Source organism: Scyliorhinus torazame, chromosome 6 (assembly GCF_047496885.1).
Source record: "Scyliorhinus torazame isolate Kashiwa2021f chromosome 6, sScyTor2.1, whole genome shotgun sequence".
NCBI lineage: Eukaryota > Metazoa > Chordata > Chondrichthyes > Carcharhiniformes > Scyliorhinidae > Scyliorhinus > Scyliorhinus torazame.
In genome coordinates this window covers 236,913,604-236,925,634 of record NC_092712.1, presented here as the reverse complement: position 1 = coordinate 236,925,634, position 12,031 = coordinate 236,913,604, and the positions used below count along the sequence as shown (strand labels likewise).

Sequence of the window (12,031 nt, the reverse complement as noted above, 5' to 3'; positions counted from 1 at the left end):
GCTGTCAGGACCTGCTGAGATTGTCCAGTATTTTCTGTTTTTGCTTCAGATTCCAGCATTTGCCGTAATTTGCTTTTATCTGAATAAAAAGCTTGTTATCCAAATCAATGGTAACTTACCGTAAAACCAAGAGACTCCAATGGTTTCAATAAGCACTCCGAACAAAATGGATGTCTCTGCTGCAAACTTGTCAAGTAAAGTAAACACATAGATACCGCCCTAGAAACAAAAACATTCCAAGAGAGGTGACAGCAGAATATACGATGGTATGAACAACACTATCAAATGTAAAAGAGATTCCAATATTGATCCAAGGATGACACTGATCATGCTCATCATGTAAAGCTTAGGGCCACAATCAATCTGTCCATTCTTCTAATACTTTAAGACTCAATTTTCTCAGAGCAATAGGCTGCATGTTTACCATCAGAAGAGCGCCAGTAAATCTTTACTCAAGGAAAATAACTCAAATTAAAAGTGACCTACACTAGTTACGCAGAAGAGAGACACCAGAAAGGTAACTGCAATGATGAAGAGTGTAAAGATCTCTCTGTGGTTACGCAGAACTTTGAATTCATCAATCAGCCCTGTAATGACTGATTCCATGCCACCCATCTGTAAGCACAAGAACAAATAGTGAGAAAACATAAACATTTTCCATCCACCACTAATGATTATTTTACCTAGAACACAGAACATAGAACAGTACAGCACAGAACAGGCCCTTCGGCCCTCGATGTTGTGCCGAGCTTTGTCCGAAACCAGGATCAAGCTGTCCCACTCCCTGTCATTCTGGTGTGCTCCATGTGCCTATCCAATAACCGCTTGAAAGTTCCTAAAGTGTCCAACTCCACTATCACAGCAGGCAGTCCATTCCACACTCTAGCCACTCTCTGAGTAAAGAACCTACCTCGGACATCCCTCCTATATCTCCCACCCCAAACATTATAGTTATGCCCCCTTGTAACAGCTACATCCACCCGAGGAACTAGTCTCTGAACGTCCACTCTATCTATCCCCCTCATCATCTTTTAAACCTCTAGTAAGTCGCCTCTCATCCTCCTCCGCTCCAAAGAGAAAAGCCCTAGCTCCCTCAACCTTTCCTCATAAGACCTACCCTCCAATCCAGGCAGCATCCTGGTAAATCTCCTTTGCATCCTTTCCAAGGCTTCCACATCCTTCCTATAGTGAGGTGACCAGAACTGCACACAATACTCCAAATGTGGTCTCACCAGGGTCCTGTACAGTTGCAGCATATCCGCACGGCTCTTAAGCTCAAGCCCCCTGTTAATAAACACTAACACACTATAGGCCTTCTTCATTGCTCTATCCACTTGAGTGGTAACCTTCAGAGATCTGTGGACATGAACTCTGTTCCTCCACATTGCTCAGAACCCTGCCATTGATCCTGTAATCCACATTCAAATTTGTCCCACCAAAATGAATCACCTCACACTTATCAGGGTTAAACTCCTTCTGCCATTTTTCGGCCCAGCTCTGCATCCTATCAATGTCTCTTTGCAGCCTACAACAGCCCTCCACCTCATCCACTACTCCACCAATCTTGGTGTCATCAACAAATTTACTGATCCACCCTTCAGCCCCCTCCTCCAAGTCATTTATAAAAATCACAAATAGCAGAGGACCCAGCACTGATCCCTGTGGTACACCGCTGGTAACTGGTCTCCAGTCTGAAAATTTTCCATCCACCATCACTCTCTGTCTTCTATGTGATAGCCAGTTACTTATCCAATTGGCCAAATTTCCCTCTATCCCACCCCTCCTTACTTTCTTCATGAGCTGACCATGGGGAACCTTATCAAACGCCTTACTGAAATCCATGTATACGACATCAACTTCTCTACCTTCATCTACACCCTTAGTTACCTTCTCAAAGGATTCAATCAAATTTGTGAGGCAAGACTTACCCTTCACAAATCTTTGTTGACTATCCCGGATTAAGCTGCATCTTTCCAAATGGTCATTAATCCTATCCCTCAGGACCCTTTCAATTAACTTACCGAACACCGAAGTAAGACTAACCAGCCTATAATTACTAGGGTCGTTCCTATACCCTTTCTTGAACAGAGGAACAACATTCACCACTCTCCAGTCCTCTGGCACTATCCCTGTGGACAATAAGGACCCAAAGATCAAAGCCAAAGGCTCTGCAATCACATCCCTTGCCTCCCAAAGAATCCTAGGATATATCCCATCTGCCCAGGGGACTTGTCGACCCTCAGGTTTTTCAAAATTGCTAATACATCTTCCCTCAGAACATTTACCTCCTCCAGCCTACCCGCCTGTATCACACACTCACCTTCAAAAACATAGCCCCTCTCCTCGGTGAACACTGAAGAAAAGTATTCATTCAGCGCCTCTCCTAACTTTTCTGACTCCATGCACAAGTTCACACTACTGTCCTTGACCGGCCCTAACCTCACCCTGGTCATTCTTTTATTTCTCACATAAGAGTAAAAAGCCTTGGGGTTTTCCTTGATCTGACCCGCAAAGGACTTCTCATGCCCCCTCCTAGCTCTCCTAAGCCCTTTTTTTTAGCTCATTCCTTGCTACTTTGTAACCCTCAAGCAACCCATCTGAACCTTGTTTTGTCATCCTTACATACGCTTCCTTTTTCCACTTGACAAGACATTCAACCTCTTTTGTGAACCATGGTTCCCTCACACGGCCATTTCCTCCCTGCCTGACAGGGACATACCTATCAAGGACACACAGTATTTATTCCTTGAACAAGCTCCACTTTTCATTTGTGCCTTTCCCTGACAGTTTCTGTTCCCATCTTATGCTCCCTAATTCTTGCCCAATCGCATTATAATTACCCCTCCCCCAATTATAAACCTTGTCCTGCCATATGGCCCTATCCCTCTCCATTGCAATAGTGAAAGACACTGAATTGTGATCATTATCTCCAAAGTGCTCTCCCACAAACAAATCTAACACTTGGCCCAGTTCATTATCCAGTACCAAATCCAATGTTGCCCCACCTCTTGTCGGCCTATCCACATGTTGTGTCAGGAAACGCTCCTGCACACACTGTACAAAAACTGCCCCATCCGAACTGTTCGACCTATAGAGGTTCCAATCAATATTTGGAAAGTTAAAGTCACCCATGACAATTACCCTGAGACCTTCACACCTATCCAAAATCTGTTTTGCAATTTCTTCCTCCACATCTCTATTACTATTTGGGGGCCTATAGAAAACTCCTAACAAAGTGACCGCTCCTTTCCTATTTCTAACTTTAGCCCATATTACCTCAGTAGGCAGATCCCCCTCGAACTGCCTTTCTGCAGCCGTTAAACTATCCTTGATTAACAATGCTACTCCTCCACCTCTTTTACCATCTTCCCTACTCTTACTGGAACATCTATACACCTGAACTTCCAACAACCATTCCTGTCGCTGTTCTAACCATGTCTCTGTAATGGCCACAACATCCCAGTCCCAAGTACCAATCCACGCTCCAAGTTCACCTACCTTATTCCGGATGCTCCTTGCATTAAAGTAGACACAGTTCAACCCACCTTCCTGCCTGCCGGTACACTCCTGCGACCTTGATACCCTCCTCAGTACTTCACTACTCTAAACACTGGCTTCTGGACTACAGCTCGTTTTCCCATCCCCCTGACAAATTAGTTTAAATCTACTATTTATTTACTTGTAAAATTAATGCAGTCCAAAACGTATTTATGGCTGTCACCTCGATCAGGCATTTTCAAAGTCAGTGTCGCGGTTGTCGTGGGCGGGTATCGGGAGGGTCACGGAGCTGTCCGTCGTGACGCTCCCGATTGCGCAAATTTGCACGCAACAGCCGTAGCAGCCGACTTTCAACAATGCCGGCTGCAAATGGCCTTCAAAATGACGGCCACGACCATAGAAACATGCGGGCGCACTGCGCATGCGTGCACGCTCATCGGTGCACACGCGCAAAAGCGCAGAATCACGTTCCTAACATGTACTCTCATAACGAAACACTTTGATATGCCTTGAGAGGATTATGCCTTCTAACCGCTTGTTGGGTAGGTTTTTCCTGCAAGCTTACTGAACTGACAAGACAAGAAATGTTAATTGATTGTGGGAAGCAAACTCATTATGCTGGATTTTATCAGGCAGCTGGAGATGGGCTGGGAGGCAAGGTGGTCCATATAGTGATATAGGGAGGCGTGAAGAATGCACATTTGCGGGGGCGGGGTGGTGGAGGCTTATCTGAAATTTTCCCATCGCCAAGCCACGTTGCAAGAGCTCAATTGAGCTGCGTGAGTGGCCAATGAAGGGTCTCTTCTTGTCTCTGTCATTGGTGAGGTGCAGCCCTGGCTCCTGCTGACTGCAAAGCGGGGTCATGCCAACTCACCCCCTAACCAACACCCCTCCCTCCCCGATGTCTTCCTGCACTGAGGAGTTCCGGCGAGTGGAGCGCCTCAGTGCAGGAAACGGGATTAAGTGCAGCCTCAGCAGGGCATCCCCCACTGAGGCCCCAAATTTCAACAGAGTCCTGATAGATAGAGTGGTCCTCCCCGGCACTGGGAGCTCATCCTGGGGAACCACAGTGCTACTTCTGCGGCCAGGGCCAACACCCCCGGCAGCATTGCCCAGCCCGCACAGCGACTTGCAGCGACCGACTGTGGGGAAAAAGGGGCACTTCGCTAGAATCTGTCTGGGCCGACCTAAGGCTCAGAAATCGAAAACGCCTTTTATGGGCGAGGCATTTTCAGAACCCCAAAATGTATCATGGAGTTCAACCAACCTCTCCCTTTAATGTAATTATTGCTTTTCCCAGCACAAGGTTTGTTCCCTAGGTGTGGTATTTCAAGTATGGACACGTGGGTTTTTAACACACCAAACAAAACACTGTTTATTCCATGAACTCAACTTAACATCTTAAATAAACATTGGATCTCTTAACACCCCTTACTTCAAAGATAATTTAGAAAATATTACAACAGCAAGTAATTCATTAAAATGTTCCTTCAAACTTCCAAGAGACTTAACACCTTTAAACAAAATCACATCAGGTTAAAGGTTTTACTATTATGAGTTTGAATCACCCAAATGATCAAGAGATGATCTTTCATGGCAGAGATCCAGCTCACTGCAAACACAGACACACGCCAAGCTCTTTTCAAACTTTGCAGCTCTCTGGAAACACACAGACACACACAAGCTGTTTTTAAAACTGAAACTAAAAACCTGCAAAATGGCTGACCTAAAGCCCAGCTCCACCCACTCTCTGACATCACTGTTTTCTTAAAGGTACATTGCTTAAACATCCATGTCTTAAAGGTACTCTCACATGACACCTCCCCCCAAGAAATAAATAAATAAACCATTAACTTCAAGATGGTTTCATTTTTCACTTTTGCACCATCCACTAAGAAATGTACACAGTAAATATAGCTTTTTGTTTAAAAAAAAACCAACACACGCAAACAGGTATAATAATATAGTCCACTTTTCTTTGTTCTTCTTCCTCCAACCAAAATCCTTCTCGATTGACAGTCTCTTTGAACAAAGTCTCTGCGCGATCCAGCCATTCCTCTACTCCTTGGCATTTCTCTTTGGAATCAGATACTTTAGTTCAATCTGACCACAGAATCCCTTGCAATTCTCCAATACAGGAGCATTGGTATCACAGCTTTCAGGCAGTCAAATGCCTGTTGAAAGTCCGCTGTCCATTGAAATTTTTTAGGTTTCTTTAGCAAGTCCATCAGTGGAGTAATCACGCCACAAAACGTTTGCGTAAAGGTTCGATCAAATTCATTCATGTTAAGAGATCGCATTGCCTTCCTTCGTCTTGAGGGTATCGGGAACTCCTCAAGGAAAGTGATTCGGGTTTCTCCAAATTCACTTTCGGCTGGGTTCATCACCAAACCCGCCACCTGAAGTCGATCGAAGAACTCCATACGATGTTTTAAATGTTCTTTCCATGTCTGGAAGCAGATTGTCCCACTTTCTCCATGCAATCCTTCAATGGTGGGACAGGATAAGAGTCTGTTCTTGTAACTGCATTCACCTTTTTATAGTCCACACACAACCGTTCAGTACCACCTGGTTTAGGTACCATCACTATGGGTGAGCTCCATTGGCTGTAACCCACTTCAGTTATGCCATTATCAGCATACTCTCAATCTCTGTTAACCTGTGCCAATTTTAAAGGATTAAGTCTACATGGATGTTGTTTGATAGGAACAGCATTTCCCACATCTACATCATGTATAGCCATTTTAGTACTTCCCAATTTATCTCTACAAACTTGCCCATGTGATATCAATAACTCTTTCAGGTCAGTTTGTTTTTCCTCTTGAAGGTAACTTAACAATTCATCCCAATTTATAAGAACATCCTGATTTTCCAATTTAATTTGAGGTATGTCAAATTCACAGTCATCTGGATTTGGTTTGTCACTTTGAGTTAGAATCATTAAAACCTTTTTCTCTCTTTCCCTTTCAAAGTACCGTTTATGTATATTCACATGACACACTCGGTGAGTCTTCCTTCTATCTGGTGTTTTTACCACATAATTCACCTCACTTAATTTCCTTTCAATCTGATAAGGTCCACAAAACCTAGCTTTTAAAGGCTCCACTACCACTGGTAACAACACTAAAACTTTATCGCCACTGGCAAAAGTACAAACTTTGGATTTCTTGTCCGCTACCCGTTTCATCACATTTTGTGCAACTTTCAAATGTTGTCTAGCCAATTCACCTGCTCTATTTAATCGTTCCCTAAAATTTGACACGTAATCCAATAGTAATTTCCCGTTTCTCACCCACCAATTTTTCCTTAATCAATTTAAGTGGTCCTCTTACCTCTTGACCAAAAATTAGTTCAAAAGGACTAAATTTGGTAAACTCATTAGGTGCATCCCTAATTGATACGGGATAATCTTGACAATACGCCCTCAACATTGTCTTTAATGTCTGATCCCACCTTTCTAACACTCCCTGCGATTCTGGATGGTACACAGTTGATTTAAATTGTTTTATTCCTAAGCTATCCATAACTTCTTTGAATAACTTTGAAGTAAAATTTGTTCCTTGATCCAATTGAATTTCTGTGGGTAGTCCATATCTAGTAAAGAATTTAAGTAACTCCTCCACAATCCTTTTAGCTGTAATATTACATACTGGAATGGCCTCTGGAAACCTAGTAGACACACCCATTACAGTCAAAAGATATTGATTCCCACTTTTTGTTTTAGGAAGCGGTCCTACACAATCGATTAGGACCCTTGTAAAAGGTTCCTCAAATGCTGGAATGGGTATTAAGGGCGCTGGTTTTATCACTGCTTGAGGTTTCCCTATCACTTGACATGTGTGACATGATTTACAAAATTTAACTGCATCTTTATGTAGTCCAGGCCAATAAAAATGTTTCTGGATTTTTGCTTGAGTTTTCCTTATTCCCAAATAACCTCCCACTGGTACCTCATGTGCAACTCACCACACCTGCTTTCTATACCCTACCGGCAATACTATTTGATGAACTTCTGCCCACTTTTCATCCGCCTGCATATGTACAGGTCTCCATTTTCCCATCAAGACATCATTTTTACGGAGTAACACTCTGGTATACTCTCAGATTCCTCTTCCCTATATGCTTTCTGATATATCTGTTTTATTTCTACATCTTTCTGTTGTAACTCCGCCAATTTTCCTGAACTAAAAATATCTGCTTCATCCTCCACCTGTTCTTGTTCTTTATCTTTTTATTAAAAAAATACTTTTATTCAAATTTTTAACATATTTTCAACAACCCCCCCTTACAGAAATAAGAAAAAACAAAGAACACATAAATAAACATCTTATAGCTATGTCACGTATTCCCCCAATATACAAGCCCCCCATGAAACGATAATAAACACAGTAGTCAACACAAAGTACCCCCCCCCCCCCCCGGGTTGCTGCTGCTGCTGACCACCTCCTAACACTCCACTAGAAAGTCTAGGAACAGTTGCCACCGCCTGAAGAACCCTTGCACAGATCCTCTTAAGGCAAATTTTACCCTCTCCAGTTTAATGAACCCTGCCATGTCGCTGATCCAGGCTTCCACGCTTGGGGGCCTCGCATCCTTCCACTGTAGCAGAATCCTCTGCCGGGCTACCAGGGACCAAAGGCCAGAATACCGGCCTCTTTCGCCTCCTGCACTCACGGCTCGTCCGATACCCCAAATAGTGCGAGCCCCCAGCTCGGCTTAACCCGGATGTTTACCACCTTAGGCACCGTCCTCGCAACGCCCCTCCAGGACCTATCCAGCGCTGGGCACGCCCAGAACATGTGGGCATGAGTTGCAGGCCTCCCCGAACACCTCACACACCTGTCCTCCACTCCAAATAACTGACACAGCCTTGCCCCAGTCATGTGTGCCCTGTTCAGAACCTTAAGTTTTATCAGGCTAAGCCTGGCGCAAGAGGAGGAAGAATTTACCCTACCCAGGGCGTCCGCCCACGTACCCTCGTCTATCTCCTCCCCCAGCTCCTCCTCCCATTTACCTTTCAGCTCCTCCACCGAGGCCTCCTCCTCCTCCTGCATCTCCTGGTAGATCGCCGAGTCCTTGCCTTCTCCAACCCACACCCCCGAGAGCACCCTATCCTGGATCCTACGTGAAGGCAGCAGCGGAAATTCCCTCACCTGCCGCCTTACAAATGCCCTTACCTGCATGTACCTGGAGGCATTTCCAGGGGGGAGCCCAAAATTTTCCTCCAACGCCCCAAGGCTTGCAAACGTCCCATCTATAAACAGGTCCTCCATCCTTCTAATACCTGCCCTGTGCCAGCTCAGGAACCCCCATCCATTCTCCCCGGGACAAACCGATGGTTCTCTCGGATCGGGGACCACACCAAAGCCTCTGCCTCCCCCCTGTGTGGCATCTTCACTGCCCCCAAATTTTGAGGGTCACCGCCACCACTGGACTCGTGGTGTACCTTGATGGCGGGAGCAACAGCGTTGACGGTGGGAGCGGCAGCGATGCCGTCACCAGCGCTCTCAGGCTCGTGTCCACACAGGACGCCATCTCCAGCCTCTTCCACGCCGCCCCCTCCCCCTCCATTACCCACTTGCGTATCATCGCCACATTGGCAGCCCAGTAGTACCCACACAGATTAGGCAGCGCTAGCCCTCCTCTGTCCCTGCTCCGTTCCAGAAACACCCTTCTCACCCTCGGGGTCTTTTTTGCCCACACAAACCCCATGATGCTCCTGCTGACCCGCTTAAAAAAGGCCTTAGGGATCAGGATGGGGAGGTACTAGAATATAAAAAGGAACCTCGGGAGCACTGTCATCTTCACCGACTGTACCCCACCCGCCAGGGAGAGTGGCAGCCTATCCCACTTTTTAAACTCCCCCTCCATTTGCTCCACCAGCCTCGTCAAGTTGAGCTTGTGTAGGGCCCTCCAGCTCCTGGCCATCTAGATCCCTAGTACCGAAAACTCCTTTCCGCCCTCTTCAGTGGAAGCTTGTCAATCCCCCTTCCCTGGTCCCCTGGGTGTATCACAAATAGCTCACTCTTCCCTCTGTTGAGCTCATACCCGGAAAAGTCTCCAAACTCCCTGAGGATCCGCATCACCTCCGGCATCCCCTCCATCGGGTCCGCCACATACAGTAACAGTCGTCTGCATACAGCGATACCCGGTGTCGTCCCCACCCCCCCCACTCCCCCGCACCAGTCCCCTCCAGTTCCTGGACTCCTTCAGAGCCATCGCCAAAGGTTCAATTGCCAACGCAAATAGCAGGGGGGATAGGGGACACCGGGTATCGCTGTATGCAGACGACTGTTACTGTATGTGGCGGACTCCTCCCACCCTGAATTCCACATATCACCACCTTTTCTGGCAACATTCTTCCCAAACTACATAATTCCTCATCTCTTACCATTAAAGATTGACTAGCCCCTGTATCTCTTAAAATTGTGACTTCTTTACCTGCTCCTCCTGATACACATGAGTAAACTTAACCCACACAAGTAAATTCTTTAAAGACTGCATCTTCTTAATAATTAGTTCTTGAACAGGCTGTACAATTGTTTGCACCTCCTTCGCTTCCCTTGGGCTTTCCTTTACCACTCTAACAAACCCCACTGTCTTATCCTGTTTTACCACATCAGCCTTCCCAGTGCTTTTCTTCAACCATCAATACTGTGACTTTACATGGCCTAGTTTATTACAGTGAAAACATTTGAAACTTTTCATTTCTTTTCACACTCCTGGATTTCTTTTTTAATCTGAGGTACACTCTCTTTATTGTCTCCCATCAGATCACCTTTACCTTTACCACTTGAGTATTTCACATGTCCCCAGTTTCTATCCCTCACCGGCTGAAACTGATATCGGAAACCAATCTTTGAATTATGAATTAATTCATAATCATCTGCCATTTCCGCTGCTAATCTCGCAGTTTTAACCCTCTGTTCTTCCGCATGAGTTCTCACTACATCAGGAATTGAATTTTTAAACTCCTCCAAAAGTATAATTTCTCTGAGAGCTTCATACGTTTGATCTATTTTCAATGCCCTTATCCACCTATCAAAATTACTCTGTTTGAGCCTTTCAAACTCCATGTATGTTTGACCAAATTCTTTCCTTAAATTTCTAAACCTTTGTCTGTAAGCTTCAGGCACTAGCTCATATGCACTTAAGATGGATTTCTTCACCTCCTCATACGTTCCAGATACCTCCTCCGGTAGTGATGCAAACACTTCACTAGCTCTCCCTACCAGCTTTGTTTGAATCAGTAACATCCACATGTCCTGTGGCCATTTCATTTGTTTAGCTACCTTCTCAAATTAAATGAAAAAGGCTTCCACTTCCTTCTTGTCAAACCTTGGCAATGCTTGGATATATTTAAATAGACTCCCACCAAGCCTTCGACTATGACGCTCTTTCTCACTATCCTCATCCCTATCATCCAACTGTACGTTTCCCTTTACATCTGCCAATTTTAACTGATTGTCATGTTTGCCATTTTCTGAATTTCAAACTCCCTCTCTTTATCTTTTTCCCTGATCTGTATCTCCCTTTCTTTTTCTTTTAGTTCTGCTAGGGCTATTCTTTCTTTTCTCTTTTCTTCTCTCTCCTTTTCTTTTTCCTCTCTCTTTTTTTTAACTCTCTCTCTCTTTCTCTTTGTTTTTCCTCTCTCTCACTCTCATATGCAAGCCGCTTTAATTCTTTCTCATGTTCCATTTGTTTGCAACTGAATTTTTGCCATTTCCAATGAGTCAAACTCTACCTCAGGCAACTTTAAATGCTTAACCACCACCATAATTACCTCACCTTTTCGCATTTTGTCAGGTAATGTTAACTGCAATGTATTTGCCAAATCTAACAGTCTGCTTTTCGTTTCTGTCCGTAAAGTACTCCGTGTAACATTCTCCACCCCCATCGCCCCAGCCCGACACATGCGACTCATGGAGACCACCATCTTGTGATTCCACCGACCACACAGGCTTCCCGCAGCTGGGCGCACTTACTCTCGACCAGTCGCAGCCGAAACAGCTGAAGAACTCCATGATGGTCGTCCGGGTCAATGGGCACAAGACCCCCGGTCTTTTCGATTCCGGGAGCACGGAGAGCTTTGTCCATCCCGACACGGTAAGGCGTTGCTCCCTTCACACCTACCCAGCCTCCCAAACAATCACCCTTGCCTCCAGGTCCCATTCGGTTCAGATCTGGGGATACTGTATTGCCAATCTCGCGATGCAGGGCGCAGAGTACGCTCGTTTTAAGCTCTACGCCCTCCCCCACCTCTGCGCCCCCCTACTGCTCGGATTGGACTTTCAATGTAACCACCGAAGCCTAACCTTACAGTTCGGCGGACCCTTGCCCCCCCCCTCACTGTGTGCAGCCTCGCGACCCTCAAGGTCTCCCCCCCTTCACTCTTTGCGAACCTCACTCCTGACTGTAAGCCCATCGCCACCAGGAGCAGGTGGTACAGGTCGCTAGACATGACGTTTATCAAGTTGGAGGTCCAGCGACTGTTGAGTGAAGGGATCATCGAGGCCAGCAACAGCCCCTGGAG

General features: G+C 45.6%; 1 protein-coding gene across 1 annotated transcript in view; it reads right to left on the bottom strand.

The window, feature by feature from the left end:
- slc6a3 (solute carrier family 6 member 3) overlaps window positions 1-12,031 on the bottom strand; it is a 145,996-nt gene that overhangs the window by 41,679 nt on the left and 92,286 nt on the right. The window contains exons 11-12 of the mRNA XM_072509504.1: window positions 487-615; window positions 120-219 (exon numbers count right to left, since the gene is read on the bottom strand). Coding sequence (XP_072365605.1) covers window positions 120-219; window positions 487-615 — 229 coding nt within the window. The remainder of the gene's footprint in view (window positions 1-119; window positions 220-486; window positions 616-12,031) is intronic.